The sequence below is a fragment of the Petromyzon marinus genome, chromosome 14 (assembly GCF_048934315.1).
Source record: "Petromyzon marinus isolate PM22_M1 ecotype Great Lakes invasive population chromosome 14, UKy_Petmar_22M1.pri1.0, whole genome shotgun sequence".
Lineage (NCBI taxonomy): Eukaryota > Metazoa > Chordata > Hyperoartia > Petromyzontiformes > Petromyzontidae > Petromyzon > Petromyzon marinus.
Window position 1 is genome coordinate 209,958 of NC_133680.1, and position 19,635 is coordinate 229,592.

General features: G+C 48.0%; 1 protein-coding gene across 13 annotated transcripts in view; it reads right to left on the bottom strand.

Moving 5' to 3' along the window:
- The window catches only part of LOC116942266 (voltage-dependent L-type calcium channel subunit alpha-1D), a 217,346-nt gene that overhangs the window by 119,929 nt on the left and 77,782 nt on the right, over window positions 1-19,635 (bottom strand). For all 13 annotated transcript variants that reach the window (XM_076066964.1, XM_076066961.1, XM_076066960.1 and 10 more), the window contains exon 4: window positions 6,463-6,602. In XM_076066964.1, coding sequence (XP_075923079.1) covers window positions 6,463-6,602 — 140 coding nt within the window. The remainder of the gene's footprint in view (window positions 1-6,462; window positions 6,603-19,635) is intronic.

Genomic DNA, 19,635 nt, shown 5'->3' on the forward strand with positions numbered 1-19,635 from the left:
ACGTGTGTGTGGATGCTTGTGTGTGATGGGGTGCGGTAGTGCCGTGACCAGCACACTTCACAACCAACCCGGCGACCCTAGGTTAACTCATCCTTAAATGACAACCTGGGATGGTGTGTAAACGTGAGTACTGAGAAGACAAAGGCGGCCGGGCGTGATGCTGGGCACTTTCTCCCTCATGTGACGTGCCAGCCTTCATAGGCGCTCACGAGCAGCACTTACTTACAATCTTGTTAAATTCATAATGAAGGTTTAGATTGCGAAAGTATAAATGTGTCGTAACTCGTCATCGGGCGATTTGGAAAATCGCCCGATGATGCTGTATGTAATTACCAAATTGTAAATTTTGTGGATTTACTTTTCAACACACCGGGCAGGTGAAGTAGTAAACTAATTGGCGCGTTGTTTACCTGACAAACCTTACTGGCTGTGTCGGGTGGTGGAGGGTTACGACACGTTTAAACTTACGCGATCTAACCCAAAAACCTTTATTATGAATAATATTGGTCGCGAAAGCCTACATGTTAAACGGTCTTGTTAAAGACTATACAAGGATCTGTCTCTCTGTATTTGTGCGTGGGCTATTTTTAGCGCCTGTGCGTGAGTAGGTTTCTGATATTCTACTTTCTCTCTCTGCTATCGTCGGTGTGAGAGAGGCGCTGATAAAATGGACCCTGTTCTACACAAAATACATCACAGCATAATTGGTCCAGTTTCGACTTTCACCAGTGTATGACACCATTACGACAGACCGCACTCTGCTGATGAGAGACAGCAAGCCAAAACAAATCCAGAATTTGTCTTCTTAAAAATAATCATAATGATGATAATAACAATAATCGAGAAAAGCCTCACCGAGTCTCAAGACTATTTTTCAGGAGGGTCCTGCCATGTTTTCACAGGAGGAGACGATGCTGCTGCTGTGTGTGATTTCAATTGAGTAATTTGCAGGTGATTTTATACTTTGGAATGTTTGGTCAATGCTAGTTTCATTGAATGATTTTTAGCTGTGGGAGGAATCCGATGCAGAAAAGGGGTAAAACATACAAACATACAAACTCCTTATGTTGGGCACGCTGCTCATTACACGAGGCTGCTGCTGCTGCTGTTTGTGATTGTCGAGCAAATTCACAACAAAGTGAGCGGCACAGCAATTAGGGGTGAGCGGCGAAGCGTGACTCACAGAGAGACGCAGCCAAACCCACTCAATCGATGTCACCCTCGTCTCACCCCAACTGATCTCCCCTCCCTGCCTCGCCCTTCTCCGCTACCTCCCTCCCTCCATCACTCGCCCCCAATGACCTCCTCCCATCCCTATATACGAGCTGTTAGGGAGCGCCTATTAAGGCCGGCATGACACCGCAAGAATGAGGTATAACCCATTCACAGGCCATATCAACTTATATCTTCACAACATAGGTAATCAATGCAGTGTACATTTCAGGCCGAGTTAACCTAGCAGACGCCCACATAATCTATGTAGAAGTGGCCCTGCATGACCCCAACTCAATTCGTTCAAAGGCAGTGAGCTCTGGCTCATGTGGACATCGAGGCAGGGCTCATCTCCTATCTCCAGCCCTGAGCCAGTGGGGGAAATTCCATATTCCTATGGCAGGGGTGAGTCTAAATCCACGGAACAACCACTGTCGACTTCCCCACAAAGTGGAACGTCTTATTGACCCCTGGGGGATGATGGGCTGAGTCAACCATCCCAACCAGCGTTTGAACCCGCAACCTTCCGATTATGAGCCACTCGCTCAAACGCTGTGCAGCTGAATTAATTTAGTCGGGGCGACCGCCCCGGGCCCTGCCCTTTGGGGGGCCCCACGCTTCGACGTCACAGTGGTGTCAGATGTCATAGTTCTGGATTAGTTTTAAGATGTCGGGGGGCCCACACGGTGGGATTTTCCCTATGCCCTGCACCCCCTGATGTCCCTCTCTGCGACACCAAATGGGTTATGGTTGAGGTGTCTCGCTCAGTGGGCAAATAACACAGAGGTGGAACAAACGCATGAGGGGAGTGTTTGCAGCAGAGGGCAGTGCGTGCGCCGTTAGAGATAATTGTAAAATAAAATACACAAATGTGTTTCACACTGGAAAATTGACATTGAGCATCAATGAGTATTCTATATTCTAAAAATGTTTGGTCAATTCCCTCAGACGGGATTCATTTTGCAAGTGGGAGGAAGCTGAAGCACCCATAAAAATCCTCGCATGGATAGGAAGCATGCTCAGTCTCATAATATACAGCCTACTCGCTGTACTGCATTGTACATATTCTATGAGAGAAAGAGGTGCCTTGACAATCATCATCATTATTATTATCGCTGCTGCACTTGTTTACCCAGGAGAGCCTCACTGAGTCTCAAGATTCCCTCTCAGGAGGGTCCTACCAAGTTTTTCAGTGGGGATGGAGGGGGGATGCTGCTGCTTTATGATCCCAATTGAGATATTCTTGAGGTAATTTTTCAGCATTGGGATGTTTGACCAATACCGATTACAAAGTGTGCATTTATTTGCTTTGAGGTGAAACCGGAGGAAACCCATGCAGAAGAGGGAGAACACACAATGTCCATGCAGATATGCGCCTGAGTGCGGAAGTGAACACAGGATGGTCTTGCTGTGTGACACAATGGTCATCACTATGCTACCCTGCCACCTATGGAAGAGGTAAACTGATAGTAAAATACATGTCAAAGCGCTTTCATTTTCCCCACAAAGTGGTCCTCAATTTATTAACGCAGGAGGGATGATGGGGCGAGTCAACCCCCTACACAGGCACACACTACAGGAGCCGCTATTCGCAACTAAGGGGTGGTGATGTCACCATCATGTTGGTGACAGGCTGAGTGCACTTTGAGGACACGTGAAGTGTGGAAAGCTCGCTGACAGGAGGTCATGGGACAGAGCCAGGTGCCATGGGGTTGATTGACTCAGAAGACTGGCAGATGGAGCACGTGGGTTCGCTACACTGCCAACTTGCTGTATTTTATCCACCATGGTGCTCCGTACATTGTTGTGAACGTTGCTACTCTGCTGTCCATCGTTCTTGGAGGGTGACTGCCTCCAAATAAATTAAACTAAAAATTCAACTATTTTTGTATTTCACCAGGTAAGGCCCACTGAGTAATATATCTATTTTTCAGAAGCGACCTGGCCATAAATGATAGCTCAACAAAGTGGCTTATCACGCGTAAATTTATAGCAGGCAAATACTCTCAACGCATGTTGATTCTAAATGTGGAAAGAAACCCCGGAGGACCCAGATAAAAATCCAAGGGACCACGGTGAAAACATGAAAACAAATTTACAGCAGGTGTCAAGGTCACGATCCAACCCACGACCTCCTGTATACAAGGCGAGGTAGTTAACATCTCGCCACTGTGCCGCCCAGGAGCCCAGTATTAGACACACACACACAACTCACACATACAGACACAGACATGCAACTCGCACACACAGACACACAGACACACAACTCACAGACACACAGACACACAACTCACACACACAGACACAACTCACAGACAGACACACAAATCACACACACAGACACACAGACATGCAACTCGCACACAGACACACAATTCACACACAGACACACAACTGACACACACATACACGCAACTCGCATGCACAGACACTGAAGAGTGCTCCCACGCTTGCAGTCTCGTGAACATTGAACATTCCTCGTTAGGCGTGTTGATAGAGATAACTCACTTGCTTATTAAATCAAAATAAGGGACGATATACGATAGTACAGCAAGTAGGATGCTGACTCTCTGCTTGGACATTGAGCGCGAGCCCCTTGTGCTAAAGGGTTATTTCAAGACTCAAACTTTAACTAAACTACTGCTAAACTACTACAAAACCAGTACTAAACTATGACTAATATATTACTAAACTCGTACTAAACTACTACTAAACTACCAAAAACCTCCCTGGCCACAGATTTGGTGATGGACAGTGAGTCTCGAATATCAGCAAAGCTTTCGAGTGAAGAGATATCATCATGATATCCATATCGGGGTTGTTAAACAATCATCACTGAACCGGTCAACATTTTTTAATCGTTACCGGTTACAGACTTACAGAACAAGTAACCGATTTCCATGGAATATGAGTACTGAACTCAAGGATTGGCTCTCGCAAATGGACAAACCGCACGGCGGGTTAAGTCACCGCGTGGCACAGTTTCTCCGTTTCTCAGTTAAAAGGCAGAGGTGCAGCCCTGCAACTGCTCACTCGCAGCCACTGCTGGCAGAAGGGGCTCCACCCTAATTTGTAGCAGCCCAGAATTTACAATCAGTTTTGTTTTCATTCTAATGTATGCACAGGCCAAAGTAAATATGCTAAAGTTTACATCGATTTTCATCATCGTTGTCAAATGTCAAGTTAAAAATATAACGTGTAAATTAAACTGCCAGGAGCGGGGTTTGTGGAGCGTTGTTACCAATAACACCAGGCAAGCCTGCGGCATTCATTTAACAGGCAACCCACCGCCTGCTGGCAAGCTTCAAAGAAGTCCACACCCCAGTCCAGGGCTTGCTGCATAATAAACAAATGCTTCTGGACAAACATCAGTTCAAAAGGATGATAATTTGATGTACGAAATCATCAGCATCATCAGTCATCATCAATCCACTGCTGGATGAAGGCCTCCACAAGCTACCGCCACCTTCCATGATTCTGCGATGCAACAGTCCACCCAGCCCATGCACACACACCGATCTCATCGCTCCATCTCCTGGGTGCACGTCTCCTTGGACGCGTTCCAATCCTTGGCTGCCACTCTATTATTATTCTTGACAATCGTCCATCGGTCCATTGAGCCACATGTCCTGTGCAAGCCCTCTCATTTAGCCTGAAAGGTCAAGATGATGCTTCTCACCCACGAGCTCGCGTCCGCTACTGCACGTCTACCTCTTGCTGCCTCTCAGTGTAATCCCAGCATGCAACTCTTCGTGCGTCGTTGCGCACTTCGCAATTTCTGTTCCGTGGTTGTTCATGGCCTCGACGTTTCTGAACCACGTGTCACCGCAGGTGGCACGCACTGATTGAAAACTTTATTCTCTGGGCCACAGTGCTGGGTGGTGGCTTTTTATGATAAAGTTCAACTTTCAAAACACAATATAACCTGCTCTGGTCCACCTCTTCATTTGCAATAAACCCGAGATCCTTGTCTGTTTACTTGTACAGTATAATATCATTTTCTTAATTTACACAAAGTTCTATCACAGTCATAAAAATTTTGTGATGCCTTTCTTATTTACTACACTGTTAGGGTATGTATGTTTGTTTAACTTCTTTTGCATCATATGTAGCCAATCATGCTAATCGGAGGTGCGAGATAAGTGCTATTAGTGAGTACCTGCAAAGGTGTAGTCAGCACGACACCTGGGAGTATTTGTCTCCCAAAGCTGATGTTTACACACCACATCAGGGACTCATTTAATGCTGAATTACCCTTCGGGAGCCCCAAGACAAGATCTGGTAACACTTGCTGCCACTGATGTTGGCCATGAGTGGGAATCGAACTCGGGTAATGGGACTCATAGCACAGTGTGCTAACGACTGCACCACCGCTCCCCACAGATGATCTCCCACATGCACACGTTCACGCCGCACATGAACACTCTCAGACATAGATCACGCTTTCTGTACCTGTTATTAATTATGTACATTGAATTAATTCGAATATTTACACCCCGCATATATTAAATTATGACACCTTCACAAAGGTCAAGTGCGTATTCCAATTTCTATTCATGTGATCAAGGAAGTGAAACCCAGAATTCCCACTTCCTAGCAAAACTGCCACAGGGAAACAATCTTAGAGCGAATGCTCTGTGAAAAATCGTTTAGTGGCCTGGCCATGAGCAAAGAACGCTGCTTTCACCGGAGAGAATTACTCTGACAGCAGAGAAATGCAGGGCCTTGCTTGCATCCTCATTGGTACCGCCTTCTCCCTCCATATCTCCTCCTCCTCCCTCTCCTCCTGCGCGCTCTCGTCCACGTGTTTCAAGCGTGTTTTAATGGACCAGGTGATAATTTAAGGGACCAGGAAGAGACTCATTTGCATGGGTGGGTGGCCTGGATCATCCAAATAACATAATAACAAAAAAACAAGTATGGCAATGAAGCAAAGACAAAATTAGGGCAAAAACAAATGCAATATATAATAAATGACAAATCGTACCAGGTACTCATTTGAAGCTGAGTCGACCTAGGGGAGGCCCAAGATCTTTTTAGATAAATGTCACACACTCACTCACACTCTGCAGAACAGGGTGAGAATGTACAAACTCCACGCAGAAAGATGTCCGAGTCAGGAACTAATCCCAGGCACTTCTTGCTGTCAGGCACGAGTGTTACCACTGCATCACCAAGCCAACCCTTCATCGGGTTAGGGTCCGAGTCCAGTGTGTGGGTCAGCCCTCACTCACCCCACCCTTCACTCACCCCACCACCACGATGACAAAGTCCAGGAGGTTCCACCCGTTGCGCAAGTAGGCGTTTGGATGAACGAGGAGGCCGTACGCCATGATCTTGAGGAAGGCTTCCACCGTGAAGATCACCAGGAACACGTACTCAACCTTTTCCTGAAAGAGACGGAGCGGCGAACGAGAAGTGACGTTCGGGTGCCGCGATCGCGTGATGCACCGATCGAGCGGCCGAATCGCAGCGCTGGTTCCACCACAGCCAGCGGGCAAAGAGAAACAACATCCGTGGGCACGAGCTTTGCACGCTCCGTGTACAATGCAAACAAAGAGTGGGAAGGTGCTCACGCGAACATCCACAGGTCGGGTGATAGTTCGAGTTGGGGTAGGGCTAGTGCTAGACTCTGGTTAACTCATTTGGTGGGGCTAGGGGAAAGATTGAGCATTTTGGGGAGTATTGTTGGGGTAGGACTAGTGTCTGGCTAGCTAGTGTGTTTATTGGTAGGGCTAGTGTCTGGCTGGCTAGTATGGTTATTGGTAGGGCTAGTGTCTGGCTGGCTAGCGTGGTGACTGGTATGGCTAGTGTCTGGCTGGCTAGTGTGGTTATTGGTATGGCAAGTGTCTGGCTGGCTAGTGTGGTTATTGGTAGGGCTAGTGTTTGGCTGGCTAGTGTGGTTATTGGTATGGTAAGTGTCCGGCTGGCTAGTGTGGTTATTGGTGGGGCTAGTGTCTGACTGGCTAGTGTAGTTATTGGTGTGGCTAGTGTCTTGCTGGCTAGTGTGGTTATTGGTAGGGCTAGTGTCTGGCTGGCTAGTGTGGTTATTGGTATGGCTAGTGTCTGGCTGGCTAGTGTGGTTATTGGTAGGGCTAGTGTCTGGCTGGTTAGTGTGGTTATTGGTATGGCAAGTGTCTGCGTGGCTAGTGTGGTAATTAGTATGGCAAGTGTCTGGCTGGCTAGTGTGGTTATTGGTATGGCAAGTGTCTGGCTGGCTACTGTGGTTATTGGTAGGGCTAGTGTCTGGCTGGTTAGTGTGGTTATTGGTATGGCAAGTGTCTGGGTGGCTAGTGTGGTAATTGGTATGGCAAGAGTCTGGCTGGCTAGTGTGGTTATTGGTATGGCAAGTGTCTGGCTGGCTAGTGTGGTTATTGGTAGGGCTAGTGTCTGGCTGGCTAGTGTGGTTATTGGTAGGGCTAGTGTCTGGCTGGATAGTGTGGTTATTGGTATGGCTAGTGTCTGACTGGCTAGTGTGGTTATTGGTAGGGCTAGTGTCTGGCTGGCGAGTGTGGTTATTGGTATGGGTAGTGTCTGGCTGGCTAGCGTGGTGACTGGTATGGCTAGTGTCTGGCTGGCTAGTGTGGTTATTGGTATGGCAAGTGTCTGGCTGGCTAGTGTGGTTATTGGTAGGGCTAGTGTTTGGCTGGCTAGTGTGGTTATTGGTATGGTAAGTGTCCGGCTGGCTAGTGTGGTTATTGGTGGGGCTAGTGTCTGACTGGCTAGTGTAGTTATTGGTGTGGCTAGTGTCTTGCTGGCTAGTGTGGTTATTGGTAGGGCTAGTGTCTGGCTGGCTAGTGTGGTTATTGGTATGGCTAGTGTCTGGCTGGCTAGTGTGGTTATTGGTAGGGCTAGTGTCTGGCTGGTTAGTGTGGTTATTGGTATGGCAAGTGTCTGCGTGGCTAGTGTGGTAATTAGTATGGCAAGTGTCTGGCTGGCTAGTGTGGTTATTGGTATGGCAAGTGTCTGGCTGGCTACTGTGGTTATTGGTAGGGCTAGTGTCTGGCTGGTTAGTGTGGTTATTGGTATGGCAAGTGTCTGGGTGGCTAGTGTGGTAATTGGTATGGCAAGAGTCTGGCTGGCTAGTGTGGTTATTGGTATGGCAAGTGTCTAGCTGGCTAGTGTGGTTATTGGTAAGGCTAGTGTCTGGCTGGCTAGTGTGGTTATTGGTATGGCAAGTGTCTGCCTGGCTAGTGTGGTTATTGGTAGGGCTAGTGTCTGGCTGGATAGTGTGGTTATTGGTATGGCTAGTGTCTGACTGGCTAGTGTGGTTATTGGTAGGGCTAGTGTCTGGCTGGCAAGTGTGGTTATTGGTATGGGTAGTGTCTGGCTGGCTAGTGTGGTTATTGGTATGGCAAGTGTCTGGCTGGCTAGTGTGGTTATTGGTATGGTTAGTGTCTGGCTGGCTAGTGTGGTTATTGGTATGGCAAGTGTAGGGCTGGCTCGTGTGGTTATTGGTAGGGCAAGTGTCTGGCTGGCTAGTGTGGTTATTGGTAGGGCTAATGTCTGGCTGGCTAGTGTAGTTATTGGTAGGGCTAGTGTCTGGTCGGCTAGTGTGGTCATTGGTGTGGCTAGTGTCTGGCTGGCTAGTGTAGTTATTGGTAGGGCTAGTGTCTGGTCGGCTAGTGTGGTTATTGGTATGGCTAGTGTCTGGCTGGCTAGTGTGGTAATTGGTAGGGCTAGAGTCTGGCTGGCTAGTGTGGTTATTGGTATGGCAAGTGTCTGACTGGCTCGTGTGGTTATTGGTAGGGCTAGTGTCTGGCTGGCAAGTGTGGTTATTGGTATGGCAAGTGTCTGGCTGGCTAGCGTGGTTATTGGTAGGGTTAGTGTCTGACTGGCTAGTGTGGTTATTGGTATGGCTAGTGTCTGGCTGGCTAGCGTGGTTATTGGTATGGCTAGTGTCTGACTGGCTCGTGTGGTTTTTGGTAGGGTTAGTGTCTGACTGGCTAGTGTGGTTATTGGTATGGCAAGTGTCTGGCTGGCTAGTGTGGTTATTGGTAGGGTTAGTGTCTGACTGGCTAGTGTGGTTATTGGTATGGTTAGTGTCGGGCTGGCTAGCGTGGTTATTGGTATGGTTCGTGTCTGGCTGGCTAGTGTGGTTATTGGTATGGCAAGTGTCTGACTGGCTAGTGTGGTTATTGGTAGGGCTAGTGTCTGGCTGGCTAGTGTGGTTATTGGTATGGCTAGTGTCTGGCTGGCTAGTGCGGTTATTGGTATGGCAAATGTCGGGCTGGCTAGTGTGGTTATTGGTATGGTTAGTGTCTGGCTGGCTAGTGTGGTTATTGGTAGAGCTAGTGTCTGGCTGGCTAGTGTGGTTATTGGTGTGGCTAGTGTCTGGCTGGCTAGTGTGGTTATTGGTAGGGCTAGTGTCTGGTCGGCAAGTGTGGTTATTGGTATGGCTAGTGTCTGGCTGGCTAGTGTGGTTATTGGTATGGCTAGTGTCTGGCTGGCTAGTGTGGTAATTGGTATGGCTAGTGTCTGGTTGGCTAGTGTGGTTATTGGTAGGGCTAGTGTCTGGCTGGCTAGTGTGGTTATTGGAATGTCTAGTGTCTGGCTGGCTAGTGTGGTTATTGGCATGGCTAGTGTCTGGCTGGCTAGTGTGGTTATTGGCATGGCTAGTGCAGGGCTGGCTAGTGTGGTTATTAGTATGGCAAGTGTCTGGCTGGCTAGTGTGGTTATTGGTAGGGCTAGTGTCTGGCTGGCTAGTATGGTTATTGGTATGGTTAGTGTCTGGCTGGCTAGTGTGGTTATTGGTATGGCTAGTGTCTGGCTGGCTAGTGTGGTTATTGGTAGCGCAAATTTCTGGCTGGCTAGTGTGGTTATTGGTATGGCAATTGTCTGGCTGGCTAGTGTGGGTATTAGTATGGCTAGTGTCTGGCTGGCTAGTGTGGTTATTGGTAGGGCTAGTGTCTGGCTGGCTCGTGTGGTTATTGGTAGGGCTAGTGTCTGGCTGGCTAGTGTGGTTATTGGTATGGCTAGTGTCTGACTGGCTAGTGTGGTTATTGGTAGGGCTAGTGTCTGGCTGGCTAGTGTGGTTATTGGTATGGCTAGTGTCTGGCTAGCTAGTGTGGTTATTGGTAGCGCAAATTTCTGGCTGGCTAGTGTGATTATTGGTATGGCAAGTGTCTGGCTGGCTATTGTGGTTATTGGTATGGCTAGTGTCTGGCTGGCTAGTGTGGTTAGTGGTAGGTCTAGAGTCTGGTTGGCTAGTGTGGTTATTGGTATGGCTAGTGTCTGGCTGGCTAGTGTGGTTATTGGTATGGCTAGTGTCTGGCTGGCTAGTGTGGTTATTGGTATGGCTAGTGTCTGGCTGGCAAGTGTGGTTATTGGTAGGGCTAGAGTCTGGCTGGCTAGTGTGGTCATTGGCATGGCTATTGTCTGGCTGGCTATTGTGGTTATTGGTATGGCTAGTGTCGGACTGGCTAGCGTGGTTATTGGTATGGTTAGTGTCTGGCTGGCTAGTGTGGTTATTGGTATGGCTAGTGTCTGGCTGGCTAGTGTGGTTATTGGTATGGCTAGTGTCTGGCTGGCAAGTGTGGTTATTGGTATGGCAAGTTTCTGGCTGGCTAGTGTGGTTATTGGTATGGCTAGTGTCTGGCTGGCTCGTGTGGTTATTGGTAGGGCAAGTGTCTGGCTGGCTAGTGCGGTTATTGGTATGGCAAATGTCGGGCTGGCTAGTGTGGTTATTGGTATGGTTAGTGTCTGGCTGGCTAGTGTGGTTATTGGTAGAGCTAGTGTCTGGCTGGCTAGTGTGGTTATTGGTGTGGCTAGTGTCTGGCTGGCTAGTGTGGTTATTGGTAGGGCTAGTGTCTGGTCGGCAAGTGTGGTTATTGGTATGGCTAGTGTCTGGCTGGCTAGTGTGGTTATTGGTATGGCTAGTGTCTGGCTGGCTAGTGTGGTAATTGGTATGGCTAGTGTCTGGTTGGCTAGTGTGGTTATTGGTAGGGCTAGTGTCTGGCTGGCTAGTGTGGTTATTGGAATGTCTAGTGTCTGGCTGGCTAGTGTGGTTATTGGCATGGCTAGTGTCTGGCTGGCTAGTGTGGTTATTGGCATGGCTAGTGCAGGGCTGGCTAGTGTGGTTATTAGTATGGCAAGTGTCTGGCTGGCTAGTGTGGTTATTGGTAGGGCTAGTGTCTGGCTGGCTAGTATGGTTATTGGTATGGTTAGTGTCTGGCTGGCTAGTGTGGTTATTGGTATGGCTAGTGTCTGGCTGGCTAGTGTGGTTATTGGTAGCGCAAATTTCTGGCTGGCTAGTGTGGTTATTGGTATGGCAATTGTCTGGCTGGCTAGTGTGGTTATTAGTATGGCTAGTGTCTGGCTGGCTAGTGTGGTTATTGGTAGGGCTAGTGTCTGGCTGGCTCGTGTGGTTATTGGTAGGGCTAGTGTCTGGCTGGCTAGTGTGGTTATTGGTATGGCTAGTGTCTGACTGGCTAGTGTGGTTATTGGTAGGGCTAGTGTCTGGCTGGCTAGTGTGGTTATTGGTATGGCTAGTGTCTGGCTAGCTAGTGTGGTTATTGGTAGCGCAAATTTCTGGCTGGCTAGTGTGATTATTGGTATGGCAAGTGTCTGGCTGGCTATTGTGGTTATTGGTATGGCTAGTGTCTGGCTGGCTAGTGTGGTTAGTGGTAGGTCTAGAGTCTGGTTGGCTAGTGTGGTTATTGGTATGGCTAGTGTCTGGCTGGCTAGTGTGGTTATTGGTATGGCTAGTGTCTGGCTGGCTAGTGTGGTTATTGGTATGGCTAGTGTCTGGCTGGCAAGTGTGGTTATTGGTAGGGCTAGAGTCTGGCTGGCTAGTGTGGTCATTGGCATGGCTATTGTCTGGCTGGCTATTGTGGTTATTGGTATGGCTAGTGTCGGACTGGCTAGCGTGGTTATTGGTATGGTTAGTGTCTGGCTGGCTAGTGTGGTTATTGGTATGGCTAGTGTCTGGCTGGCTAGTGTGGTTATTGGTATGGCTAGTGTCTGGCTGGCAAGTGTGGTTATTGGTATGGCAAGTTTCTGGCTGGCTAGTGTGGTTATTGGTATGGCTAGTGTCTGGCTGGCTCGTGTGGTTATTGGTAGGGCAAGTGTCTGGCTGGCTAGTGTGGTTATTGGTAGGGCTAGTGTCTGACTGGCTAGTGTGGTTATTGGTATGGCTAGTGTCTGGCTGGCTAGTGTGGTTATTGGTAGGGCTAGTGTCTGACTGGCTAGTGTGGTTATTGGTAGGGCTAGTGTCTGGCTGGCTAGTGTGGTTATTGGTAGGGCTAGTGTCTGGCTGGCTAGTGTGTTTATTGGTAGGGCTAGTGTCTGGCTGGCTAGTGTGGTTATTGGTAGGGCTAGTGTCGGGCGGGCTAGTTGATTGAGAAAGAGCTCAACATGATTTCATCATGAGATGACAAAAACGTAAATTTGGAATTTCATTAACAATGGCTTGCAATGTTCGACAGCGGTTCCACATCGCCAGTGCGACACATATAAGGAGTGTACTAGACCAGCAATTACAACTCACGTCGATTTGAAATCACACAAAATAAGCAAGCACATGATAACGCCTCCTTACAATATCTGTCCCTCCATGTAAAATATACAATTTTCTCGGGGTGCATCTCATTAGTAGCATTGGTTTAATACTAGTTAATCTCTGGACCCAGACAGAGAAGAGAGAAAGGGCGCAGACAGAATGTTAAGCATAAAATACTTCTGCACAGAAACTAAACAATAAAATGAAAGTAAAGTTCCTTTAAAAACAGGCGAAAGAGCGAGCAACTCACAATCAGAAGGATGTGAGTTAAAGTCCTGATTGGAGATTGCCTCGGCCCATCACCTCTATGGGTTGGATAAAATAAGTACCACTCTGTGGGGAAACCAACAGTTATTGTCCATTGTCCTGTGGACAATCACTGCAATTGTGAAGACTTCCCCAGGTCTATGGCTGTAAGCAGGGAGATGCGTGCCATGTCAATGCTCATTTGAGCAGGAAATCGCTTTTTTTGTTTGTTTGAACTTAACCTCGTAAATATTATATACCACAAAAGCACATTTTTAAAAGAGCCGTTTCACCGAAGTAAACATTGTACATTGCTGTGTGGTTTGTTGCGTAGATATCATGCGCACGTCGCGCACACATTTCCCCATCCTGCCCACAAGGTAGCTGCTCTTTGCGCATTTGGTCAATTAGCCAAATATCGGTTGCGAAAATCCCTGCCCTGGCTCCTCACCGCTCCCGGACGTCTATCTTTAGCTCGTGGCGCTGGATTTGCAGCGAGCAGCGCCGCGCGATGAATACCAAGGCATCGACGCGGGCTGCAACGAAGAAAAGCGAGCGTTTAGACCAGTCTCAAGCGACGGGTGGAGCGGCGACCCAGCGGCTGCCCAGCGGTTGCACGATCGCCGCTTTTCATAGAGGTTCACGGTTCATGGTTCACAGTTCATGGTTCACAGTTCACGGTTTGAACCCAGGAGGCTGCTGCGCATACTAACCCTAAAATCCCAAGCCACTTACGCATCACAGTGGATAATAAACATCCCTGAGGTCATTCGAATTGAGTGGCCATCGTGAGCTGGCGTCATGTTCTACGTTTACCAAATCTTAAAATGTATACAGTACTAAATTGGGATTACACAGAGGGAAATTGCTCCCTACAGAATGGTGCAAATGCCAAATGTACTAAATAATCATGATTTATGATCACTTGTTGTGATGGCCCTCCTTCATAAGCACACACCAATGGTGTGCTGCACAGAAGGGCCTTCGATTAATGTAGAGTTTCCTGGATAGTGGAAGACATTATTCACATCAAAAAAGCAACATTTTCTGTTAAAATGAGCAGCAAAGCGGTGCTCATCTCCTGTTTACAGCCTGAGCCATGTTCCTATGGTGGGGACGATTCTATCCATAGAACAGCTACTGTTGATATCCCCTGATGGTGGTGGTGGTGGTGTTGATAATTGTGGATATTAACCCATTAATATCTCCCAAACTGAACTCACGCCTCGATACCAAGGATTGACCCTTTGAGAATAAACGTACACACGCTCGAGCCGTATGACCTCCGCGCGCATCGTTTATGGAGGTGCGTTTGTGAGGTCTGTATTTTGGCGTGCAAGATGATGGTTTAAATCGTAGTAACAATAAAGACAGCTGTCATTTCCTCGAGACACATGTCCTGAGAGAATGAATTACTGCCAATGACGCCCACACTGACACGCATGCACGTAAACACACACGTACACGAATAGGAGACAAAGAGCTCTCGTGTAGCCTAAACAGGGAGTCTTGTTAGCGAGCGCCTATCAAGGCCGGCATGGCACACTAGGGCTGGTGTGGCTAGGACTTTGCCTGACCACCTTTGTCTCCCCAGCGGTGGATTGAACACAGATACTCATCAAAGATTGAGTTGACCTGGGGGTGTTGAGAGAGGTGAGGGAGGCACTGGGGCATTCTGGGGGGAGGGGGGTATGAGATATATGGGTACTGTTTTTAATTACCCAGTTGCTGAGCACAGGCCTAAAGACCTAACATGACTCCTACACCCATCCTATGCCGACACTGCATTAGCAACTACATTGCCCGCCCAGTGACTACTACACCCCTCCAGTGACTACTACACCCTCCAGTGACTACTACACCCCTCCAGTGACTACTACACCCTCCCGTGCCTACTACACCCCTCCAGTGACTACTACACCCCTCTAGTGACTACTACACCCCTCCAGTGACCACTACACCCTCCAATGACTACTACACCCCTCTAGTGACCACTACACCCTCCAATGACTACTACACCCCTCTAGTGACCACTACACCCTCCAGTGACTACTACACCCCTCCAGTGACTACTACACCCTCCAGTGACTACTACACCCCTCCAGTGACTACTACACCCTCCCGTGCCTACTACACCCCTCCAGTGACTACTACACCCCTCTAGTGACTACTACACCCCTCCAGTGACCACTACACCCTCCAATGACTACTACACCCCTCTAGTGACCACTACACCCTCCAGTGACTACTACACCCCTCCAGTGACTACTACATCCTCCAGTGACTACTACACCCCTCTAGTGACCACTACACCCTCCAATGACTACTACACCCCTCTAGTGACCACTACACCCTCCAGTGACTACTACACCCCTCCAGTGACCACTACACCCTCCAGTGACTACTACACCCCTCTAGTGACCACTACACCCTCCAGTGACTACTACACCCTCCAGTGACTACTACACCCTCCAGTAACTACTACACCCTTCCAGTGACTACTACACCCCTCCAGTGACTACTACACCCTCCAGTGACTACTACACCCCTCCAGTGACTACTACACCCTCCCGTGACTACTACACCCCTCCAGTGTTCGATGTGCGTGTCTCTGTCCGGGTCTCACGGCACGAGTATAAATCCGCGTGTCCCCGGGGAAACAAGAGACCGTGAGGGTCATGGGAACAACCAGGCCACTGAGACACACACACACGTGCACATGTACAGACACATATACCAACGCACACATATGTACACACGTATACAAGCATTCCAGATTTTTTAAAATATTTTTTATTTTATCATGTTTTATTTTTATTATTTTATTTCTATTCTACGTGACATACCGAAAGAACCAATAAGATGAATCCCTGCAGTCACGAAAGCTATAAATCGAAATTCCAGAAATACATTTCCACGTGTACATAACAACCACCATTTGCCACTAGGTTCCAGGCTAGGTGCACCTTGAGGCCAAGTTGTGTCATAAGGCTCACTGACAAAAGGTCACGGAAGAGACCCAGGTGGCATGGGTTGACTGCCTGAGATGACCTGTGCTCCACCCCTGCTGCGTTTTAGCTGCCCAGCGATCAACTCGTTGTGAGCACTGTTGTTGGAGGGCGACTGCCACCAAATGCCCAGTAGCGTCCTTCACGAACCTCCTCCACAGAGGCCGATCTTGACACCGCTGGTATCAGTCATTGGCAAGTACAGCTCAATATTCTTCCGTACCACATCAGTCCGTCTCTTCTCTAGCCCATGCCGTACCTGTTCAGCCCCCTCTACGCCTTTTGGCGTCCTCTGGTCTAACACCATTTGAGACGAGGCTCAAAAGAAAGCTGTCTCTGGTGTGGACCAATCAGTTTCAAGGACAATGCATATATTATCAGAGTATGTTTTTTGTTTGCTATCCACATATACAAGCACAGAGACAATTTCAACCGAGAAGATGGATTCTGGCTTAGCAATCATTGTAAAGATTTGATAAACCATTTCAGGTCTTAATTGATTGTTCACGCTTACAGTGGCTTTCAGACAGCATACATTAATTTTTCGTCTCCCCCCTCCTCTTTTCAGAACATAGATGGACTCGTCCTTCTAAATAAACTGCCAAATCGCTGCGCGTGGCGCTGACGTTTTTTATAAATAAATACACCGTTTTAAAATAAATAAATTAATGCAAACCGACACACCTAATGACGGCCGTTTGTGTTATAGTCGAAACGTCGTGAGAATTTTTATTGTTTTATATATATTTTTATTATTTTATTGTTTACTTTCAACGTGACTTTACCGAAAGAGCTAAGAATATCTTAACACCTGTTTTGTTGCCAGAAAAAAGGGGAAAACCCTATTTTCAAACAGAAGATGCTTGGGCATTTGGTGACTAGGCATGCGGATTACATGAACCAGCTAACGCAGCCTCACCTTTCGGAGGAACTCACCGATGAGACTGTGTACAGATCTTTCAAGGATGTGTGAGCTCCTCACACAATCCGGCCTGGTTAAACCCGGGATGGCAAGCCAGCCTGAATGTTTCAAAACGCGCAGATGTTCCTTTAAAGGGATCCAAGTTTCGCAAGCATGGAGAGGGAGGGCATAACAGTGGCCAAGAAGACCCGGAGTTTCGTATGGAGTGGAGATCAGGCAGCTTCTAAACAGCATTACGCAGCCGATGAAAAATAATGCCACTCAGTAGACTCAATGTGAGATGTGTACACACACGCACACAAACACTCGTAAACACACACGTTCGCTAGCTCACAGAGCAGGCTGCTCCTCGCTGACAGCTTCCAGCTGCTGGAAGGCTTCGCACCGACCGACCCAAGAACAACAATTAATCCAAAAATATTCACTCCTGGCCGAGCACTGGGGGTGCCTCTTGGACTGTACATGGCACAGAAACTATTGCACCAGTGGGGGACACGGGGGGGGGGGTGATGGTGGAAATCGGCCCCCCCTTAAGATCCCGAAAATTGGTAATGTTGGGGCAAGTGCTGTTCGCAAGCACCTATTAAGGCTGGCACTGCACACGAGAGGGTGGGTGACCAGCACCATGCCTGGCCACCTTTGTCTGCCTAGGTCCGGTTCCGTTGATCAGTCACTGACGTTGACCATACGCGAGAATCTAACTTGGGTAGCCGTGTTCGTAGCGCAGTGCGCTAACCCCGATGCTACCACTCCCCACACATACGCTAACACAACAATACATACTGGGCAAATGTGGAATGACATATACAGATATGTAAATCCAGAGCTTATACAACACCACACTCTGAGTGGGATGAGGCTGAAAAACCAGCCCAGAGGGGCACTGCTCTTCAGTAGGGGGTCACGGGCCCTGCAAACTACTTCATAGAAGCAATAACTATGCTGGTACCATCGCCATCAGACGAGGTGACGTCAGAAAAATTACTATATCCATGGGAATTATAAACTTGAACTTTTCTGGTTCAGAGCCTGTGCAGAAAACACATGAAACACAATCATTGAAAAAATGTCACGAATGGCCATGACGTAATTGTGCAGCCATTGGGATTATACTTCAAATACAGTATACATATATACAGCCTTAATCAAAATATATGTTGGAGCCAAGTCTTGTCAGTGAATGCCTATTCAGGCCGGCAGGGTATACACGATGGTAACAATCATATTGTATAATCACACAAGATGGGGTTGTGTTGCCAATATTTATGCCTGACCACCTTTGTCTCCCCAGTGATAATGTGGACAAACTGCACTAAGTAGTCATTTAAGGCTGAGTCAATGCAGGGGTGGCCACGGACCACGTCAGACATTCGTCACTGTTGTTGGCCGTGAATCGAACGCAGGTTCATCGGGTTGGACGCGCATTGCGCGCTGACCGCTCCAAAGACAGATCCCTCGGGTAGCCTGTGCAGGCCAATGGGGCAAGGGCCGTTAGCGAGCATCTGCCATTCCCCAGCTCTTGTAATCAATAATCTTGCTCAGTTCAAGGAGCGCGTGACTCTGATCTATTTCAACTATAATAGTGCGGTTGGTTGCTGGCCGTTTGACGTTCTGGGCCTCAGACATCTTGTACCACAAACAAACTTTGTCGGGCTGATTTTCTGAACGCGAGCCATGGAGTTAGGGAACGCGTTGCGTGTGGTGCATTAAATAAAAAGCGTTGTAACAAACCCATGCAACATGGAAACCCCGCAGGGACTGCAGAGCCAGACTGCTGCTGCACACAAAGGCACAAGGAATACGGCAGAAGGAACACTGTACAATCTTCTTGGTTCTTTCGGTAAAGTCACGTAGAAGGGAAATAACAAAATAATAAAAATAAATAATATGTTTTATTTTGATTATTTTATTATTTCCCTTCTACGTGACTTTGCCGAAAGAACCAAGAAGATGAATCCCTGCAGTCCTGAAAGCTTTAAATGGAAACACTGTACAACTTATAGATTTTAAATGTTTGTGTGCGTGTCACTGTGTGTGTTTGCTACGTTTGTGTGCGCGTGGGTGAATGCGTGCGTACATGCGTGTGAGTGTATATGTAAGTGAGTGTATGTCTATTTACATGTGTGAGTGTGTATATAAATGTATAAGTGTATACGTGTGTGTGAGTGGTGGTCGGGCCTGGTGCTGGCCACCCACCCACTCGTGTGCCGTGCCGGCCTTCATAGGTGTTCGCTAACAACACTTGCCCCGACAGTCTGTTAAGGCTGTGAGTGTATATGTCTATATGAGTGAGTGTGTTATTATTCGTGATTTCAAGGTCCCCTGACCCTGTGCTCACAATCATTAAAGACGTTCATGATGGTGGGCAGGCCTGGGTAAAGCTCCGTGGCCAAGATTCAGAGCTATGCCCTGTTCCCATGCCTGAGTAGTGTGCTTGTGACTAGTTCCAGTTTGACAGCAGAGGTTTCACTCCGAATCAGTCGAGCAGCAGTATCGTTTCATCAGCTGTGTAATGCTGTTACCTGGCATGTCACTTAATATGAAGCTCCAGGTGTTTTTGGTATTTTTGCCACAGTTGTGCCCTCCCTTCTCTATCCTTGCGAATCGTGGACCAATGTGGATCCCTCTGAAGGAACATCTTCACTGGTTAGAAACTTTTGGGCTGGCCTGCCTACGATCCATCCTGGATTTAATCAGGCTAGATTGGGTGAGAAGCTCACAGATCCTTGAAATATCAGGACATTGGC